Source organism: Porites lutea, chromosome 11, assembly GCF_958299795.1.
Source record: "Porites lutea chromosome 11, jaPorLute2.1, whole genome shotgun sequence".
In the NCBI taxonomy this organism is placed as follows: Eukaryota; Metazoa; Cnidaria; class Anthozoa; order Scleractinia; family Poritidae; genus Porites; species Porites lutea.
Genome location: NC_133211.1, coordinates 16380348 through 16401172, shown reverse-complemented (window position 1 = coordinate 16401172; position 20825 = coordinate 16380348). Strand labels below are relative to the sequence as shown.

The 20825-nt window shown below is 40.3% G+C and overlaps 1 protein-coding gene across 1 annotated transcript; it reads right to left on the bottom strand.

The window, feature by feature from the left end:
* Positions 1-2079: 2079 nt before the first annotated feature.
* Positions 2080-20503, bottom strand: LOC140953267 (uncharacterized). Its single transcript, XM_073402766.1, has 9 exons — positions 20403-20503; positions 15820-16036; positions 14374-15330; positions 12705-12739; positions 11841-12060; positions 9498-9723; positions 8800-8855; positions 5649-7961; positions 2080-3982 (listed from the first exon to the last, which is right to left on the bottom strand). The coding sequence occupies exons 1-9, from the start codon at positions 20442-20444 to the stop codon at positions 3090-3092; spliced, it is 4959 nt and encodes a 1652-aa protein (XP_073258867.1). The 5' UTR covers positions 20445-20503; the 3' UTR covers positions 2080-3089.
* Positions 20504-20825: the final 322 nt, after the last annotated feature.

Sequence of the window (20825 nt, the reverse complement as noted above, 5' to 3'; positions counted from 1 at the left end):
AAAAGCACTTTCTCGGATAATTTCTTTATTCTTTTTAGAGTATCCAATCATCAAATTGTAGGCAAAGAGAATTAAACTAAATTTGCTTTTTAAGCTCTCATATTTGAGTTCAAATTTCGCAATAACCATGGGTTATCTTAACCCAGCTTCGAACAATCCGGCTCAGAATACATTTCGTTCTTGCCTTATTTAAATTTATCAATCTCACTGAGATTTATAAAACAATACCCCTAATTTGCATGTCGTGTAAACAGAAGGATTCTTGTAGTTGTAGTCAAGTGATATCATCGTGCAAATGACCTATTTGCTGAACAAAACTTTTCCAGTGAGTTTGCTATGACTGCTTAATAAAATAAGTGAAGCTGAAGACGCATTTTTTACAGGCTTAGCCTCAATCTAAATATATTCACAAATTCCAACGAGAAGAAGACCTCTTTATTACTCTTTCCATTGTGTATTTTCAAATTTCAAACGCTTTCTTGCCGGAATTTGTGAATATTTTACTTTATGTCGAGGCTAACCCCGTATGAACGTGTCGTTAGTGTTTGTATTTAGCGGTAATTTTTGATTCGACACTGGACTATTCATGGTGCCATATTTATATATTTGTTGGTCGCAATAAAAATAGAGACCAGTATTTACCCGTTTCCCAAATTATTCATTCTAAAGACCATTTACCTAACACGAAAGAGCAGGAGATAATTCTCAAGATTTGTCTTTTCGCGGCAAGCCAATGTTTTGGTTTGGCGTCTGAACTAATCATATTACAAGAAATTTTAGCATATACACACTATTTTAAGCAATGTGATTGGCTCGCTCTCCCGGACTATTCAGCAGTATTCACCTCCTAGCGAGTGAAAATGCGTGAGCTTGGTGTCTTTTCATTTTTTTAGAGAAAGATACATGTATCCTTCGAAAATTCGTCGTGGCGAGTCTATCGCCTACTTCCGCGTGTTTACCCACAGCCTCCCTGCTCCACCTCCAATATATTCCCCCCCCCCTTATCTTTGAGGCATCGTCACGTAAGCAACCACCACAGTTTATGACATTCGCCGACATTTTTACACTTTTGTTTGCGGTCCTTTCAAATTTCTTCTATGTATTACAGCCAGCGACAGTGGCGAATACAGGAAATCCTCGGAGATAAATAACCGAGTAAACACTTTAACCCCAAAAATCTACAAATTTTCGAGACTGGTCTCCGAACATTTCCTTGAAGAAATAGTTTAGACAATTTGTTTTTAGGTTTAAGCGTTTCCCTCGGATGATCATTTAATCAATTCTCATAACCCTTGATTACGTACTGATATTGTTAAAGGAAAATTGATGTTGCCCGCTGTGGGTGGGACGTGGAGAAGGTGAGAACAAATTTGCACATGCGCAAGTCTTTGCTAAAATGGCCCTTGATTTAGAGTTGCGTTTACGGCAAACATGAGTTTGTACCTCATGAACAAGTTTCCCCTTTACTCGTTTGTTTACTGTTCATTATAACTACTCGGAAATCAGTAGATTCACGCCAGTTCTATCCATCAAGGTCCAGTTGTTCGAAGGTCGATTAGCGCTTAACCCGGGTTTCTCTTTCTTGTGTTTAAAAGCATTTTCTCGGATAATTTTCTGTTATATTTAGAGCTTTCAATCATCAACTTGTAGACAGAAAGAGTTAAAACTGAAACGCTTTTTGAGCTTTCAAATCTGAATTCAAATCTCGCACTAACCCTGGGTTATCTTAACTCAGCTTTGAACAACTCGGCCCAGAATTGTTTTGAGCTGTTTTAAACTGATAATTTCCTATTTTGAAAATTTCTCAACTTGAATCTCATGCACATTTGCCGTCTCAGCCGTAAACGCGACTCTAAATCTCTGTTACTTTACGAGTGAAAGGACCTTGCTTGCATTTCGATGAGAGGCGAGAATCATTATCTTTTGAACAAATTATCTTTATTAGCGTCAGCTAAAGTAATACTATATACACCAATTCCGACAATTTTTTTAACTACTTACAAGAAAATGTAATTGTATCTATTATGTCAGTGGTAGAGCGTTTAGGCCGTCTTGGAGTAAAAATAACAACGCTCCATCTTTTTCTTTGATTCTTTTGCTCGTCAGTAATCCGGAAGGAAATGATGCAAGCGTCAATGCGATTCACTTTTTGGCAACGAAACATATAAGCCTGCAATGGCAATGTCTAATATGTAGGCCGATTCAATAAAAAAAGAGGACAGTCAAACTAAAGGAACAGAGGCCTTCTTATAATGTTGTGTGTGGTGTATGGTATTTTACTTCATTTCACGAAACTAAGATCAGCTGAACAGTGCACAAAGAACGGTTCGATTGGGTTTGCCTAAATACAAATGCATAAATCCACTAGATCAGTCCTACAAACCTCAATGTTTCTAAGCGCTTTCTCCTATCGGGGTAGTCTTCGTGCCCAAGGGATAGGGAAACGGGGGGTGAGGGCGTGCGTGCCTATCCTGCTCACGCGCGCGTTTTTTTTCCTCCTTCACGTCCCCTTCAAACGCTAGCCTGTCTCAGGCTTTCGGTCAGTGCAGACGAGGGAAAGCAGGAAAAACGCGAGTGAATGAGCAGGCTATTCAAACGCCTCCCACACATGCTACCCTGCCCCCCAACTCCTGAAGGTTGAGCGCAGTGTCTACATACTGTTACTACATTTGCGCGCGCAAAAGAGCGGAAGGAAAACAACTATGCATAAGGATATGTTAATTAACCACGGGAACTCCCCTTACATTCTGTGTTCACAAAAGGGGGCGGGAAAATAATTTAAATCATTAGATATATGTGTGAGTGCTAGACAAGTATAAACCTTACAGATCTTGGTTTCAAGTCGTACAGTAAGGAATTAGGAAACGTAGAGCGAAAGAACGCGGTTTAAGACCCTCAGATTTTCTATCCTTTTTTTCTTGTCGTAAGCCAGGTCATTTCCTAGCGTTTGATTATTCTTGGTACTCGATCAAGCACCTAATAATAATTCGCTATATTTTTCGTCAGTGATGCCTGGTTTGATAATTCTTTAACACTAACCCAAGGCAGATCTTCAAGCTGAATAAATATTAAACCTTTCACTTGATCGTTTATTCTGTATCGTCCTCAGAATCAGAAGATTCCAATGCAGAGCTGTGTTGACTCACGCGACCATCAGGCTCGGTTTCCTGGCTCTTGACGGATTCTACTTCACCACTCGGTGATGCTAAGTTTAAATTCAAGTCACGTGATGTCTCTGTATTGTCATCTGAGGGCTCATGAGGACTCCTCAGAAATTCTGATTCGCTAGCGAAGCTGGAATGTCGAGAGGAATGAAAGTCTGATTCACCTTCTGTCGTAAAATTGCTCTCATCATCCTCGTAATCATCCTCACTGACATACCGATTATAAGATCGACTTCCTTTCAGTGCAAATAGGGATTTGCCTTTTGGTATTATCTTTTTATTTGAAAAATCACTCTTGTCCTTTTCATCTGATACAGCACCCGAATGTTTTAGACTTTCAATTTGTCTGAGAAGCTCCTGATTCTGCAGCAAAATACGTTCTGACTTCTGTTGTTCCTCCATGGCAAAGTTATTTGCTATGTGAACGGCTCGCCGCATATCTTCTTTAAGCACTTCAGCTTCTCGAAGTTTTTCTTCAGTTTCGTCATTAACCGCTTCCAGACGCGAAATTATGTCGTTAGACTGTCGCAGCTGTTCGTCCGATTTTCCGAGCAAAGCCTGCAAGGTTTTGATTCCTTCCAAGTGATTCTCTAATTCCGAGGCGTCTCTTTTTAAGCTACCGCGGGACCGTTTCTTTCGTAGATCCATAGCAGAATCCCTTCGTTTTAGTAGATATCGTCGCAGAGACTCGACCTCTTCTTGCAGGTGTTGTTTCTCTCGACATACTCGATCTAGGTTAGACTTCACAGTTGACGCCTGGCGTTTGAGAATGCGGGCACCAGGATGCGGTTTTCTGGGCCTGGCCTCTTGTTCCTCGCCTACGATCAAAAAAATCAATTCCTTTCTTAAATAAACCTTAGGTTTGAGAGTAAGGATTGAAAAAAGATGGAAGGGAAAAAACGCCAAGAAGTAGAGAAGAGGTAGAAATTTTTCCATAGCACTATAGTGGACTCTCTCTTAACGGACACATTCAATTGGTCCCTGACTGTCTTTACTACCTTTTTTGACTCTCTATGAGATGGACCCTGCATTAGTGCTGGTCCCAAACGTGTCGGTCCTAAAGAGGCTTGTCTGTATAACACTTTCGCTTATTTTGACACCTTTGTAATGATTAAGACAAATTGCTATTCCCAAGTCTGATCCCAAGGGATATTTCCTCAGGTAAACGAAAAGGCCGTACCTAATAACAAAGTTGCTCATGGCCTAGCTAGGTATCTAGACAATTATCTACAATCATGGACAAAAGTCATGGGACACTTTTGCGTTTCTGGGGCGTTTTCCAGTTAACACAGGTCCAACCCCTCCCCTCACCCCACAAACAATGTTGAACGCGTGTATCCAGAATTTTTTCCCGAGTTTCAACTTTGTATAGGGTGGGTGGAGGGAGAACTGCTAGAGAATTTCGAAAAGGATGCACGGTTTTAAGAGGAACCCGAGAAATGACAGAAAAATATGAATATTGCAGTACTGCCCCAACGACTTTTCTCCAGGATTGTAGACAGACTAGTTTACAGTCTCTACTTAATCAAAATGTTGGACTGTATTACTTTCAGTTACTACAAAGGAGAAATAGCAAACATTAATTTAAAGGGTACCACAGCGATGCGTGACAGAGGGAGAGAGGGGCAACAACAGGACAACGCCCACCGATGACTACAATCAAGGCCATACTCGCAAAAAAAACAACTCGCACAGATACAGTCCACTCTAGGACGGACAGCTTTGGCACCAACACTAAGTGTCCGTCTTAGAGAGATGTCCGTCTTATCGAGAGTCAAATAAAGGGAGTACTAAAGAGAGGCAGGGACCGACACTATATAGCTGCACGTTTTATTAGAGGGGTCGGTGAAGAGAGAGTCGAGTGTATATCCCGATTGTTACCTACGGAAAGGAAATGTCTCTGAAAATTTTTTTTCATAGAACGAAAAATTTCTTTACCGCTTTACTAATGCAACAACAATTTTAAGGGATAAAAGAGTACTAAAATGATGACGTCACAAAAATTAAGTTTCTGAAATTATGGGATTTGTCAGGATATTCTGAAAGAACAATGTCCAAGAGGCCTACTTACCAAAAACGAGCATCTGAGATGTTAGCCGGATATACTCAGAAAACTCCACAGAAACCCTTCTAATTTTTTGGGGGGTCGACCCAAACGATTTAGAAGCGTTTGTATGGAGTTTTCTAAGCATAACTGGGCTACGATCTCAGAGACAATTTGCCCCGAGATGCTCATTTTTGGCAAGTAGGCCTCTTGGACATTGTTCTTTCAGAATATCCTGACAAATCCCATGATTTCAAAAATTTCATTTTTCTGACGTCACACTTCAGTACTCTATACGTATACGGTAAGGCCGGATCGACTGACAATGTTACTGACAAATAATTGCAACTTAATTGCAATTAAGCGGCCACCCTTGACGTTTGCCGCAATTTTTAGACAACGCTGTTCTATCGATAGGCATAATTTTTTTCTTTACTTACCGACAGAGTCGTCATCTCTTGTGTTAAGCCTTTCCTTCAGTATTCCGAGGTCATTTTCAATGGAAGCCACCAAAGCAGCCAGATCTCTGTCGACGACGGGCTTAGAGGCTACAGCATTGTCTGATCTCTTTTGAATCACTTCCTTGTTTCCAGCTGGTTCACTTCCGTCATCCTCGCTTTCAGATGACATGAACCCCTCGGATTCCTCCTCATTTGAAGTTGGTTCGCTTGATTTATTTTCCTCTCGCGTAAGCGACTGCGTACGTGAAATTATCTTGTCCATATCCAGGTCGCTTGATTTGTTTTCCTCCTGCGCAAATGACTGCGCACGTGCAATGATTTTTTCGATATCCAGATCGTTTGGTTCATTTTCGCCTCGACTTTCTTCCTGAGCAAAAGTTTGCGCACGCGCAATAATTGTTTCCAGGTCTAGATCACTTGAGTTGTTTTCTTCTTGCGCCAACGATTGCGCACGTGCAATGATTTTGTCCATATCCAGTTCTGGTAGAGGAGAGTGCGTTTGAGCTGCAGAGTTTTTCATTTCCAGACATTTTAAAAGCGAAAGTTTCTCGTCGTGAACCTGTCTAAGTGTATCACGCATATTTTCCCTATCCATCTCAATTTGGCGAAGCCGGCTTTGGAATGCGATTTTGTCTTTCCTAGCTCGGTCTGTCGACTCAGCATAATCTTCATCAAGTTTATCGAAGCGTTCTTTAAGAGAGTCATAATCTTCGCATAACTTATCCAGACTAGATACCAACTCTTCTTTCTCTTCGTTGGCTGCGAACAAGCTTGATTTCAGTTGTCTGTTTTCGGTTTTGATAGCCTCAAAGTTATCTTCAGTTAGTGTATTCGATACTTCACTATCGCTTTCTTCTTCACCTTCGGTCGTAAAACTATACTCAGACTCGGATAACGACAACTGAAATCGAAACTTGAGTTGTTCCCTTCGAGAGGCTGAGTCAGAGGTAAGAGGGCTTAGACTGACAGATGACGCTTTTTCAAATACCTCGCCGCCATTTTCCTCATTTTCTTGTTGTTTATTTTCATTATCGTCATCGCTCGCTCCGTCTTCTTCCTCCTCCTCCTCATTCTCCTCACTGACATCTTCTACGCCGTTACCAGAATAAAGGTTTAAAATGCTTAACAACAGAGTTTGCTTCTCTTCTTGAAGTCGTCCAACTTCATCTTCCAAATCAATTACTTTCTTTTCTGCTTCGACTAGGTTGGTACCCATCTTTTCCAGTTCTTTGGCTTGTTGGTTCGTTTGTTGTAAACTTTGTACATCTTCTCGATAGGAAAGCACGTATTTCAGATACTTTGCTTCGCGTCTCAGCTCATTTCTTTCTTCCACAGCGTCATCTAGCTCATGCTCTGATTTTTGCAAAGAACTTTTAACCATCTCTAAGTCATTTGAAAGTGCCTGAATTTGCGTTTGAAGGCTTCTACACCCGTCACAATCAGTGAGCTTGTTTCTATCGCTCTCTTCTCGTTCGCTGCTTTCAGTTGATTCGTTCTCTTTTTCCAGTTCATTTACTCTGTTCTTTAAACACTCAACCGACTTCTTGCTTTCTTCCAGTTGAGATAAAATCAAATCCACAGAATTCGAGTCATCGCACTGCGTTTCTTTATTATGTGCGCTTTCTCGCCTTTCTTTCTCAATTTTGTCTTTTTCCTTTTTTTCCAAGCCATCAACCACTTTTTCCAAGCCAGTGACACACTTTCTAAATGTCTCTGTAAGTTCGCCGCCGTTGTCGAGAATTTGCGATTGCAAGCCTTTGTTTTCATCCCGTAACTCGACTACACAGTCTTTTAGCGTCTGCAAACCCTGGTTTAGCGTTAAAATCTTACTCCTCAATCGACCCTCCTGTAGAACTAGAGCTGTGTTTGAACTCGTCAATGTTTCGATGTTATCAAGATATTTTCCGATAGCTTCCACTTTCTCATCGCTTTCTCGCATCACGATGGATTTTTCCTCCACCAATGATTGGAACTGATTTTTAAGATCCTTCAGTTCACCTTGGCTGTTTTCGAAGGCTCTCGTTAGTTGATCATACCTCGCTTGGAGCTCATTTCTTTCGTCGGACTGCTTCTTCAACAATATAGTAACAGACTCCAGTTCCGTCTTCGCTTTATCGTTTTCGAGAGTAATATCACTGAATTGTTTTTGTAAGTGAATTTTTTCCTTTTCTAAGAGAGACACCACTGCAAGTCTCTGTTCCATGGGTTGTACTTTCTCTTTCAATTCGCTGTTTTCTTGCTCCAGGTCTTTAACTTTGCTCTTTAATGTTTCTACGTCATTCTTTAACTTCCCTGTTAAAAGGACAGTAAAGAACACTCATGAATTAATGATCACTATCTTAAACAACTCAAAGAGAAGCCTAGTGTTCAGAACACTCCACTGAATTACGTCGATGACAAGTAGATTGATGTTATACTATAGATATTGTGACAACGCAGTCCCTTATGCGATAATGTATAATCACTCGGGTGGTAAAATGTAATCACTATTTTGTTAAATGTAATAAAATATGTGATAATGTAATCACTTCTGTGTTGAATGTATTAATGTATGTGATAATATGGTCACTTGCGTGACATAATGTTATCACCTCTGTGTTGAATGTAATAACGTGTGTGATAATGTAATCACTTGTGTGGCATAATGATATCACCTCTGTGTTGAATGTAATCACTTCTGTATTGAATGTATTAATGTATGTGATAATAAATCACTTGTGTGACATAATGTAATCACTTCTGTGTTGAATGTATAATGTATGTCATAATACTGTCACTTGTGTGACATAATGTTGTCACCTCTGTGTTGAATGTTATAACGTATGTGATAATGTAATCACTGGTGTGACATAATGTGTCACTTTTGCGTTGAATGTATCAATGTATGCGATAATGTGATCACTTGTATGATAATTCATTCATGCAATGTGATGTACTCATTTAGGTGATAATGTAATCATATGACATTATGTAATTTCTTAAAAAATTTTGCTCAACTTTCTCAACCAATAACATCAGTGAGTTTTCTCGACGTTAATTTTATCGTCACCTCAGTAGAAAAGAAAGGAGTCTGATCAGTATGGAAATCACCAAGTGATAAAAGAGTTTTGAAAATAGGTTTCGTTGATACCTGAGGTAGATGAGTCATTTGCAGCAACTCCTACAGGTTTCTTCTTGTTATTCATCCTGCAAGATTCATAAATGGCATTTCACGTTAAGTCTATGGTCTTTCCCCAGCGAACAACAATAAAACGTGGTGGAACACTCTGGAAACCACCCTAAGACACCCAAGGACACTTGATTAGGACGGAACCTTCCAAAGATTTCGCCCTAAAAACTCCCTTCCCCGACCTAAAAGTATGCTCCGGGTGTCTTCGAGGATGACTGAGAATAGGCAATATATCTTTCAATAACAATCAATGGCTAAGTAATTGCTGCAATTCGACGGCGTTTGATGTTGCTCACACAGCTTTAACCTGAGATCAGGCCCAATTTTAGCGATTCTCATACATTCTCTCTAACCGGCTACCGTTTCGCCTTGCCCGCCGGAATGTAATTTTCAAAGCGAAACGAAAATAGAGCCTGATCTCAGGTTAACACAGCTTGGCAAACACAACAACGGCGGGCAAAATATCACCTCCCAAAATTTAGAGAGCGGAGAAGACCTAATCAAAACTACTTTGAAGCTACTTTCAACGCTACTTGTCCATCGCTCGTACAGAATCCCAAATCTCTCTGTCCCCCTTCAAACCAAACTAGGGTGAGCGCAAGGTTAATCTAAACTATCCCAGAGTCTAGTTAGAGAGCAGCAGCGGTACTTAAACCTACTTTTCAGCGAGAAGTGGATCTGAATGAGGCCTGCCATGATTCTCTTGTTTTCTTAGTTCACTCGGTCTCTTCTTGTTCATGTCTTTAGTCATGGCGTTTCGTCTTGGAGGTTTCGGAGAACTACTGGGGCTCGACCTGGGAGTTCCTGTAGACGGTGTCCCAGTGGGACTGGCAGCTGATTTAGGTCTATCTCCAACATTAAAGGACCTGGACCTCGCCTTACCGCCTTAAAAAGAACAATAAGTGAATTACAATTTGTTTTCAATGACTTTATTACCTACTTCCGTTAAAAAGGCGAATTTTTGCCTGTTTTTAAAAGGTAATAGGAAGTGGAACAAAGACCTCTCGCTTTTTATTTTTCTCTTATTTATGTTTTAAATTTTTTTTCCTACACGTTTCTCTTTTTCAGGATACGATCCCTGCTGTGTGAAAGGCAGGAACGTGCTAATCTTTTTCCGTCTAAAAGAAGGAAAAACAAAAAACAGGAAAACAACCCTTTGGATCTGACGGCTTTGCACAATAGTTATTTAATGCACTAGTTTAATGTTTCAAATTTTTAAAGAACAATCTATAGAACTATAAGGTTATTTGGTTAAATGGAATAAAGGAAGTTAAAAAGGAATTCAGTGTTTTTCGAAATTAGAGACAAAAAGAACTGATTTGTGATCGCGGATAAGGGAATGAGATTTGATTGTGTAATAAGAAGTAAACAAGTCTCATACAGCAAAATTCAGTAATCACGGAAGCGAAACGCAATGTTGAAGAGGTCCCCTACTTTGCAAGTCTGAAACAGCACACCACGATACGAAACTATCAGATATGAACAAATATTATACTTCACTTTTAACTCCTTAACAGATTAAACTAACTACACCAATATAGACCGGCACAACTCACGACACGGGCCTTGAACCCAGACTATGGTTGCGTAAAAAAGAAATGAATGACCCATTGATCATCATCAGACGTCAACGGAAAGTGAAGTATTCCGGCGCCACTTTTTTTTATTGCTTTGTTGGCGTCAAAGTCCTAACAGCAAAGAACAGCACTCTCTTACCTAAGCAAACATTTTAGTTTCTCATGATCACAATAACCACACAGACGAACACTGAATTCACGCGAACAAGCCCGTACTGTAAGAACGTTACCTGTATATTAGGTAACAGCAAAGAACAGCACTCTCTTACCTAAGCAAACATTTCAGTTTCTCATGATCACAATAACCACACAGACGAACACTGAATTCACGCGAACAAACCCGTACTGTAAGAACGTTACCTGTATATCAATATTGGCCACCATTAAAAAACCACAAAAACACAACAATTAAGCTCTAGTTAGTATTAACTTATCTCACTGCTCTTTAGCGTAACTCACCACTAGAGGTAATCATACTGCCGGACTGAGGAACAGGTAGCTTTCCGCAAGTGTTTTTTCAGTTTCTAAAGAGCAACAAGATGTGCTACACGATGCCTTGCTCGGTTCTGATGCTGCCGGCAAGTTCACGCTGTATTATATTAACAATGTCAAGCATGAAAAGAATTTGATGACGAAGTTTGCGTAGAAATATATGCGGCTGTCAGAACGAAGAACACTGTTCTCTGTTGATATCAACTATCTTACCTTCATTGTGATTCATTGTCTCAGAAACATGCAAACCATCAAAATGAACAAATATCGACAAAGAATAGCTCAGTATCTTTCACTGTTTTTAAAAGTATTTATTTCATTGTTTTTTATATCGAATGTTTTTCATGTCACGCTTTCAATGATAATAACATGCAGGATGTATCACTTTTCGTCTTTTTAATAAAACTAAAACAACATTGAGCTTGAGTTTTTCACTAATCCCCGCTCTTATTACCGATAGGAAATATTGTTGATAGCAACGACACTGTTATGGCGCAAAACGATGCATGATCCTGCCACAAAAACATCCCCTGTCCCAGTTTTGCACTCGTTACACCCAAATCTTGAATAGCCTATATGATGTTTGTGGTGTCAAAAGTGCATTAAACTTTAGAGTCTGTAGACAAATTTCCCAGTTAAATATTGTCGAGTGATATATATGTGGTTACAATTAGATTTGTCTTACGTTCTCATTTTTATTGGTAAGAAAACTTCAACTGACGTATGCAGATAAAGAGAATAAAAACAGTGATCCATGGCTGTCGATCAACCTCAACAAGCGAAGCAAACATTCCGCGAACACGAACGTGATGGTGTCATACCACTCCCGCGTACGATACGTGTCAGATGATTTTTGGTGTAAACGCACAAACCGTTTACCAGTTAATTGTATGTAACATAAAGTAAGATACTAGCTGTGAATGAAATGTTTACCTCCTGTTGGGACCTTCAGAGCCGTTGAACTCACTGATTTTTCTGTTGGTTTGTGTTTGCTGGCTTCTTTTCCCATAATCTTGGGCGATTCCTTCCCGGTTTTTTTATCCTTGGGAAGAGGTTCTGTCGAGTGAAGGATGGAACAGATAAGTGACCTCGCGGTGCTTATCGGCTGTGTTTTTGTTTTATAACTATTAACAGCAGATTCTTCGTCAACATTCTTCGTCAACAATTATTCCAATGAGGAATTTGTCAAACGAGTCTGAACTTCGACACAGTCTGTCACGCGATGTATAAATTCGGAACTAATCATTTCCTTCTTAAGTCTGTTCAGGACTTGAAAACATTTGTCAGTTTTTGCGATTATTTAACACATCTTATAAACGAACAAAGAGTACGCACGATTAAAGCTGATGGCTATTTAAATACGTGTTATGTATTTATACGCTCTAATGACTTCGAAGGCTGAATAACGATATTGGCATAGACATATCTTTAATCTGCCCAAGATTAAGAAATTGTCATAATAACAAAAATAGGTCATGTATCATGAAGATTGTTGTATTAAACGGACAAAGACGGTGAAAAGAGCGATAAAAATTACACAATCTACCCACAAGCGGCAAAATACCGTAGAATGGATGGTATAAGCTATGCTGTTATACAGTAAAAATTAATTCCGCCGAAGACACCAAGCATAATTTAATCGAGTTGCGCAATGTTATCGACGACGAAATGACTGACATGCAAGTCTGCGTTGTCCAAAACCGGTAGGAAACGCCTATTCGTGACACCACAATCAGCTTTTTTAAAATCTTTTAGTTTGGCTTTTTTCATCTTTTATGCCTACCACCTTTAATTTACCATTACAAATGCCAAAATGGGCGAATTCAGTCGCACTATATAGCAGGATGCGCTGAAAAACTTGTTCGATCCATTTTGTGCCCTCTAACCTAAACTGGGAGTATTCGGTACGTTTTGGGGGTGAATGCTGTGTCACTTGGATAAGAAAATTTCCACTACCGATAGCCTGCGTAGCAAGCGTTTCCAATCGAGTTATTGCGCGAAAGGTAGAGCGGAAGCAAAAAAAAGGTTGAAGGCATTCATTTTTTTTTTTTTTTTGCTCTTGCCCCAGCTTTCTTGACGAACCTCGCGAGGAAACGCTTGCTACGCAGGCTACACTAACGATGATGTGTAAATTATCATATGTGATCAAACCATTTTTGGAGGAAGTTGCCTCTTTTGGCCAGTGCTGAACATGCGTTCTCTGCATTATAAGCCGCCAAACCGGCCGTCGATTTCGCGCGTTTACGATAACGTAGCACAAACCAGTTTATTTTTAGATCAATCTTAGCAACAATTTACAACCATTGTCAAATGTGTTGGGAAGGTAAATATTCACCTTTCATAATGTTCTCTCCCAAACCCGCGGTTGCGTCAGTGTTGCACATAAGAAGACAACAGTGAAAGGAGCATTCGTTCTTTGATCTTTCAACATTGAAAAAAAGCGGAGGGGGGGGGGGGGGGGGAGGGAGGATCCAAGAGGGCAAACAAATGATTATTGTATTGGAAAGTAAAGAGAACGTCCATAAACTGAAGCACTAATAATGATGGGGGTTTTTTTGTCCATGATTCTAGACCATCACGTATTAAAAAGGTTTCACAAACCAGATAGTAAAAGGTACAGACCGGAAAGTTGGACGGTTAGTTGATGTCCACATTGAGAAGGGAGGATCCACTTGCGCGGGAAAAAGTACTCAAGAATGTGTCTAAAACTAGGCTGGTCTTTACAAACGCCATGACATTGGCTAGTATGGTACCCTGGGTGCCAGAGACTTTTCTAGCGCGGTTTTCCGGTTTTTTTCTCGCGACTTCGGCCTGCGGCCAAAGATGTGTCGGCCTTCGGCCAACAACGAAAATTCCCGCCGCACGCGACAAAAACCTCTGGTAACCAGGGTACTAGTACGGGAGTTGCTCGCTCCAGTTAATGGGTTCCCGGATGCAGCGCTTTTGGGGAGTCGCGCAAGCACTTGGTTTCGCACGCTGGGCGTTTCGTGTTGCGCGATAAAGAAAATATTCGAGGCTTTTTTTAGTTCCTGTTTTAGCATCTCTGACAAGTTCGTGACTACTGCCAATTTTTTTTAATCGGAGCCTTTGACATTTATCAACCTCGCAAAATACATTTCTATAATTAGATAACGTTTGAGGAAAAATTCGATGCAAAGAATTTTTGATAATTAGAATCTGGTGTTCCCCGTGTCACGTTCTTTGTTTTACCTTCTTCAATCATTAACTTTTTTGGAATTTATTTTCTTTTTCTAAAAAACCTCTCGATTCTATAGCAAGAGAATCAGCTATTGTTATTTTATTTGTCGACATTTTACTTAATGAACGCGTTATTGCTGAGAACAACGGGGTTTGAGAGCCCACTATTTATTCCTACCCCCGTGGGCTTCGTGTGCACCTTGTTTCGCTCGCTATTACATTTGTTCCATCACAGTCTCTTAGATAACCGCGGTGATGGTACACCTACCTTTTGGTTGCTTTCGTCTGCCAGATTGTGGGGAGGAATGGGCACGAGGTTTTGTAACCACAACTCCATCTCTTTCATCAACACGTCCGTCTGGGACCACTAATGAATTCGCTGCCGCCGAACTACTCTCCACCGAAAGGGAAGGCTCAGGTGGTGGTAGTACAGATACACCTTCATTGTTCTCATTCACTTGAAATGGGACACATATCGATACAGAAGAAGACCAAGCGTAAGTGCCTTGGTTAAGCTTAGCGGGCTGAGACTGGTGACCTTGAACTTGGAAAGGAATTGACACTCTTACTGAGTCCGTCTCGAATTTAGGGCTCCGCGGAGAGTCTGGTGTAATGTCTTTAACACTAGTGTACGATGGTGACATAGACACCACCTTGGTGTCCGAAACTTTAACGGCAGTCTCTATTTCCGGTGGACATGACAGGTGTTTTGGGGCGGAACCTCGTCGCCACCCCAGCGACTCATATTTCTGCTGAGGAGGCCACCTTGAGCTTATTTTGGCAACATTTCTGCTGCCGTCTACAGCGTCCAGTCCGGTTTGGCCAACAAAAGTCGTTTCAGCATTGCGCGGAGAGAAATTGCCTGGTTCGCCTGCTTTTACTTCATTTACTTCAGAGGACCTGTCATCCGTCCCCAAGGACGCCCAACTCTGATTTGGAGGCGCAAACTGATGATAACTCTGGCTTTTAACTGCAAAAGAAGTTGGCCTCTGTGCAGCTGGTCTTGTCGTCGCTAGATCGACCACCATTGCCTCGGAAGGCCACTTTGTTTTTTGCGAGGTAAGCTCTGAAGAATTAACAGAGCTGTTTTGATAATCATCAGCCTTTTCCTCAAGAAAGAACTTTTCTTGCGTCTGACGCTTAGACAATACAGATAGAATGGTGCTTCGGGCTTTCTTTTTTAAAATGTTCCCATTGTTAGGAAAAACCGACTGTTTTGTAGGCGCTGAAAAGGACAGAAAAGAACAAAGTGTCTTTTACTGGCATGACCTCAATCAACAAACATCATCCAATGTCAGTCACCATAGTCTTGTAATCACTACATGTTAGTTAGATTTAGTTAGTTTTCCTTAGCAAAAAATAGAATCCAATAGAAAATTAATTCACTTGACCGTACTGAGAAGGGATATAAGACAGGTCAGTAAAAAGTAATTCTCCGTAAAACTCAGACGTCTTTTAGTTGCCTCTTTCTTTGGTGGCTGTCTCTGCCAGTGGGCAAGGTGAAACGAACCCTATGTTTTGATTGGCTACACGACAAATATGGGCCAGGAAGTCAGTTACGCAAGATGGACCTGTCTTTGCCGCGCGCCATCTGATCTTATCAGATTCCATACTATAACAATAGGCTAGTGTAGTTTAAGTTTAATTGAAAAGTCCTTACAACAGTGTTTACCTAGTGTAAATGTCAACTGAATCAAGTATGCAGGAAATATACCTCTATCTGGTTTGGGATTACTCTGTGATTTGGTAAACATGGCGGCCAGTCTCCAAGACGGGGACCTCTTTTTCGACAAGCTAGAAGGGGGCCCTTCTAACTCAACACTTGAGAGCTCCTCATCAGAGGACCTTCCGGAAGATGCATCACGTTTTTCTGCCTTTGATCTCTTTTCTTTCACAAAGCGTATTGATGCAAACTTTCGGGAAGGATTTGCCTGGGTAGCAAAAATAAACAAACAAATAAATAAAATCAGAAGAGGGCATATAATCTAAATACTGAAAGTATAACAGAGAACGGCTTTGAAGCTTTTACACGGTTTGTGTCTTTCCTTGTTTCTAAAATTGTTTGTTTTTTGTGGACACATAAACCAAACCTCACACGACAATATTCACGCATCATCCAAAAATTTCCAGGGTCCTCGAAAATACTCCCTATTTTCGAGAGTAAAATGAGTGACATGACTATTAATCTTCTCGAACGAAAAAGACAAACAAACAAACAAACTCACAAACTTTTCACCACGGGGCTACCGAGGGAAGGGAAGGGATAGTCCATGGAAATGGGGGGGGGGGGGGTGGGGAGCAGCCTTGTCCCCAGGGCTTTTGGAGGGAGGTGGTGAGTGTTATTAACTTTTCAACCCCAGTTGATAAAAACAATTTTTTTGTCTTTCACAGATCACCGCACTTCAGTTTCAAAACAGACCCCTTTCTCCATTTCAAAAATAGCTAATCTCGTCATCATGATCAAATGCGGAGGCGGCGGATGTTGCGTCCTTGAACTTACACCTACACAAGTTAACACCTTAAGTGACGTACTGAAGATATTAACTCGAACTTAACCCGATAACTTTGTTTCTTTGCCCTTTTTCCAAATTTGATCCGTTTTAACATAACAGTCGACTGATTGATGTAAAAAAACACCGAACTGAGACCGCACAGTTCGATCAGATTATGCTGGTAGATTTTTACACGGGTCACTACGGAACTGATGAAAGTCGATGATAACGGAAGGTGAAAGGATTTACGTGACCAGGGAATGACTATGAATGTTCCAAGGGTCGGTATATAGCTCTGATAGTCAGCCACTCAGCACTAACTTGCTTGTATACCCCTGATGAAAATGAACACATTCCTCTTGCTTTAACTCATCTATAACTAACTAATATGTCGGTTACTTCAGTTTCAGTGAAAAGTATTGTTTACATGGAAAATGGGACAAAAATAAACAAGCCTATTGATGATCACTGACAGTATGCCAAGCCAACTTCTTTGGCGGTTGGAAAATGGAGGGGAAAAAGTTAAGAAAATAGCAATCGATTTCCCTTGGTAGCTTTAATATTTTAAAAACCGCAGGGCCCTCAAGCTACTGCACCTTTTTAAAAACATTAGATAGAAACAATCCAAAGTGACAAACGCAATGTTATCAAAGTACAGCGACAAACGAACGATTGTGACTGTATTGGACTTCATTTTAAGCGAAAAGTGGACATAAAGCGTTTATAAGATCAGTTTCAAGTTGTTGACAGGCGTCGGAAGCCTATTCGATTTCTTTCAGTTAACTGTAGTTGTTCATTTCATTGTTTACTCGTGTTATTTGCATCTTTCATTAAGAAGCCAAGATTGAACATCACTTTGCAACAATGAACTAAATATAAAATTACAGTCGAGAGAAAAAAATGGCAAGTGCTTAGGTTAAGAGCGTTTCTGAATTGAAATAACTTGGAAAATACAACTGCAACACTCGCCACTAAAACAAAAACGATTTATAAATAATTCTAAATCAAACACTTGTTAATCGTTTTAAAGTTCATTTTGTTGTACATACATTCATTGCAGTGATTTATTCACAAAAACGAGATCTCAGCAAAATAGTAAAGAAATGTTGGTCGATACTAAATATCTTCGATAACGGACTCGAACCGCTCTGAACACAATATTGTCCACATAGAAAAATAATTGAGCGGATCTCGGAGCTCGTGTATCGAAATTTCCGCCGCTAAACTAGAGCAGGTCCAAAATTGCTGTTGACAGAAGCAAGGACAAAGTAAGTTGCATTATGGATTTCAAATGGGACTAATGTGTTTTATGGTGCGTTTCCAAAATATCTCGTACTGCGATAAAACCGTGTCAACATTGGCATCTCGGTTTATCCAACGCAACTTAAAAGAAGAAAAATGCAAGTTAATATTGACAGAAATTATAACTTAAGTAAATAAATGCTACATACCCAAGCTGTATGAGGACTTTACGATGTCTCTATTTTGCCAATGGAGGTGGTTTTCTGCGACATACGGTAAACTTGCGAGGACGATCGAAAGGATGACTTATTGACAAGCTGTGACAAGCAAAGTGCGGCCGAATGCTAACACGCTCCGGTGGCCCGAAGGGCGATGCTTAGCTGAATTTAAATTACCCGAGGGAGTTCTTTAAACCACTGGCTATTTTTAAAAGGTTCCAAAGAGCTCTTACTGTACTTAAAACCGAGCCGCTCGTGAAAGACCTTATTGCTGCAAACAACAGAGCTTACTGTCAAAAGGTTATGGAACAATTTTCTACACAGCGGGTATCCTTTTGTTTTGGAATGAAAGGAATGTAATATTATACAGTTTGTTCAATCTTTATATTGCTCGCCCAGTGCGGGTTGACTCAGTTTTATAATATGTTCAATAAAATTCTAGATATATGAATCATCATGTACTACAAAGGCACGAATTATCATCCGACAACCAAGTCAAAAACACATCTACAGCGAGCTCTTTTAAAATTTGTAAAACTCTAGCTTCTGGCTTCTGGGTGTATTAAAGCGCATTTAACACTGCGACTTTTGAACATCTTCATGTAAAAAAGATCAAATAATGTTAATTTGTCTCAGTGAACTCGATTTTCTAACGTATATTTTTTCACAGCCATGCGTTTAATGGCCAAAAATCGCCACATGCATGACCCATGACATGAAACCTTGCCAGGAAAACTACAAAAGAGGTAAAAATTCGCATCGTCCCTGATTTCAGGCACGATCTCAGCACCTTTTTACAATACTTCTGTCAGCAGACCTCTGAAAATGTTTAGACATCAAAATCATTACCCATTGGCTTTTTGAAAGATTCGCATACAAACAATTTTTTTATTTTACGTGCTTGTCTTGAACCGCACCACGTGATTGGCGGGGTGGCGGGAAAAACCGCCTAGTGCGCAGTTCCTTGTCGGACAAACTGACCTGACATGACTGTCAACTGGAAATCTGCTAATCTCGGAAGGTTTATTTTCTCGTCTACTGATATACAGTAATACTTCAGTTGTAGTATTCATTCAAAATATTTTGCCGGCTAATTCCTATGAGCGCTTACCATATTTGGGAGATACAAGCAGTATACCATCGATTTGATGGTATGTTTGATTGGAAACGAGGCTGATATGGTATACACGTTTTTGATTGGAAACGATGCTGCTTTTGCAAAAGTGAACTAAAAATGGCTTTCACGGCTATTCAAAGACGAAATAGTTGAACTTCTGACTTAAACATGCAAGAAATGCAAGCCTAATACGCAAACCAGGGCTCGATCGGATTTTATCTACTTTTTGAGGAGTATCTGCAAGATAAAACATCTGTTTGTATCCTGAAATCGTGCCAAGAAAAATTCCATTTGACTTGAGGGAGGGGGTGTGGGTGATTTCAGAAAAAAATATCCTGCAGACTGATTTCGAAAAAAATTCTTGCATGGAAATACCTGGTGTAAAAAAAATCCCACACTGAAAAAAATACCAGAGGTTTGAGAAGAAAATTCTTACCCAAACCAAATCACCCACCACTACTCCCCCCCCCGGCTCCTCAAAAGTCCAATGGTCGGCCCCTAAGGTAGAGCTAGAGGCGCAGAGAAAGCCGAGGCGTTTAGAGCAGGGTAGCGAAGGAAGGAGGGGATACGTTCTCGATCAACTGGAGCCTTCCCCTGACTTGGCTGTTAGCTAGCTGGACTACTGCTATTGAGAAAAGCTTATACTCCTTTAAGAATTGTCTCAACATCGTTTCGCCTTTTTTTGCAGTGTTCTGAAAATGTTGAAGCTCTTTGACGGGCTTCCCTCGACTTTGACGAAAGTCAGCCGCCGCAAAGCTTATTTCCTCTGATTTACCATCGAATTTAACAATAAACTAGATTTATAGCCTGAGGGCAAGTCATGAAAAAACAAACAGGGCTATTGACTAGTTTAATTTACCATACTGATGAACTACTTTTCGGCTTCAGTCGTTCTTGTTAGTTGAAAATACTACACTACTTTTGGGTTAGTGTTTCTGAGCTAATTAGTTCGAGTTCCCCATTGTTGAATGAATATACTTCAGTTGAGACCATGGTGAAACTGTGTTACTGTTGAAAACCAGACGGCTTCAGCAGTGTCGTAAACCGTTTAAAATAGAACTTAAAATCTGTTTATGTATGCTATGTATGTTCTACTGGAACCCAGCTGAGTAAAACTATCGACCACTTTGCATTTGAATAGTTTTGAGCTGCACGACAGTTCTTCGGGTGTGATCAACGATCGTATTTACAGGTTTCTGAATTTAGCAGTCTAGCATGACTAACCGACCTTTGTGTCGCTCCCAGAGAGAGTCTGAATACCATTGTCCATCGTCAGAAAGTTGAAATTTCCCACTCTGTTTGTCCGATGCTTTTAGAACTATTAAACGGTGTAGTCAATGTCACATAAATAAACATTATCCGCGACGGTATCTGTAAATAGAGCAGAAGTACTTCAGGCGTTGAGTACTCGTGCGGATATAAGTGATCAAAGGCCTGATAAAGCATGTAAAGTAAGCTGATATTATGAAGAAAATGTTAATTCATTATTATATTCATACCTAAATTTAAAATTCACGTCTTTTGCATTCCTAAAAGAAATGCCTTGAAGTTACTGTAGCGCAGTGCGAAGGCATGTGGAAAGAACGGATTTTTTTGCGCAAGGAAACGAGAGGCAAAGTCAAACCGCGTCAGGCTCCTGACCGCGTTCAAA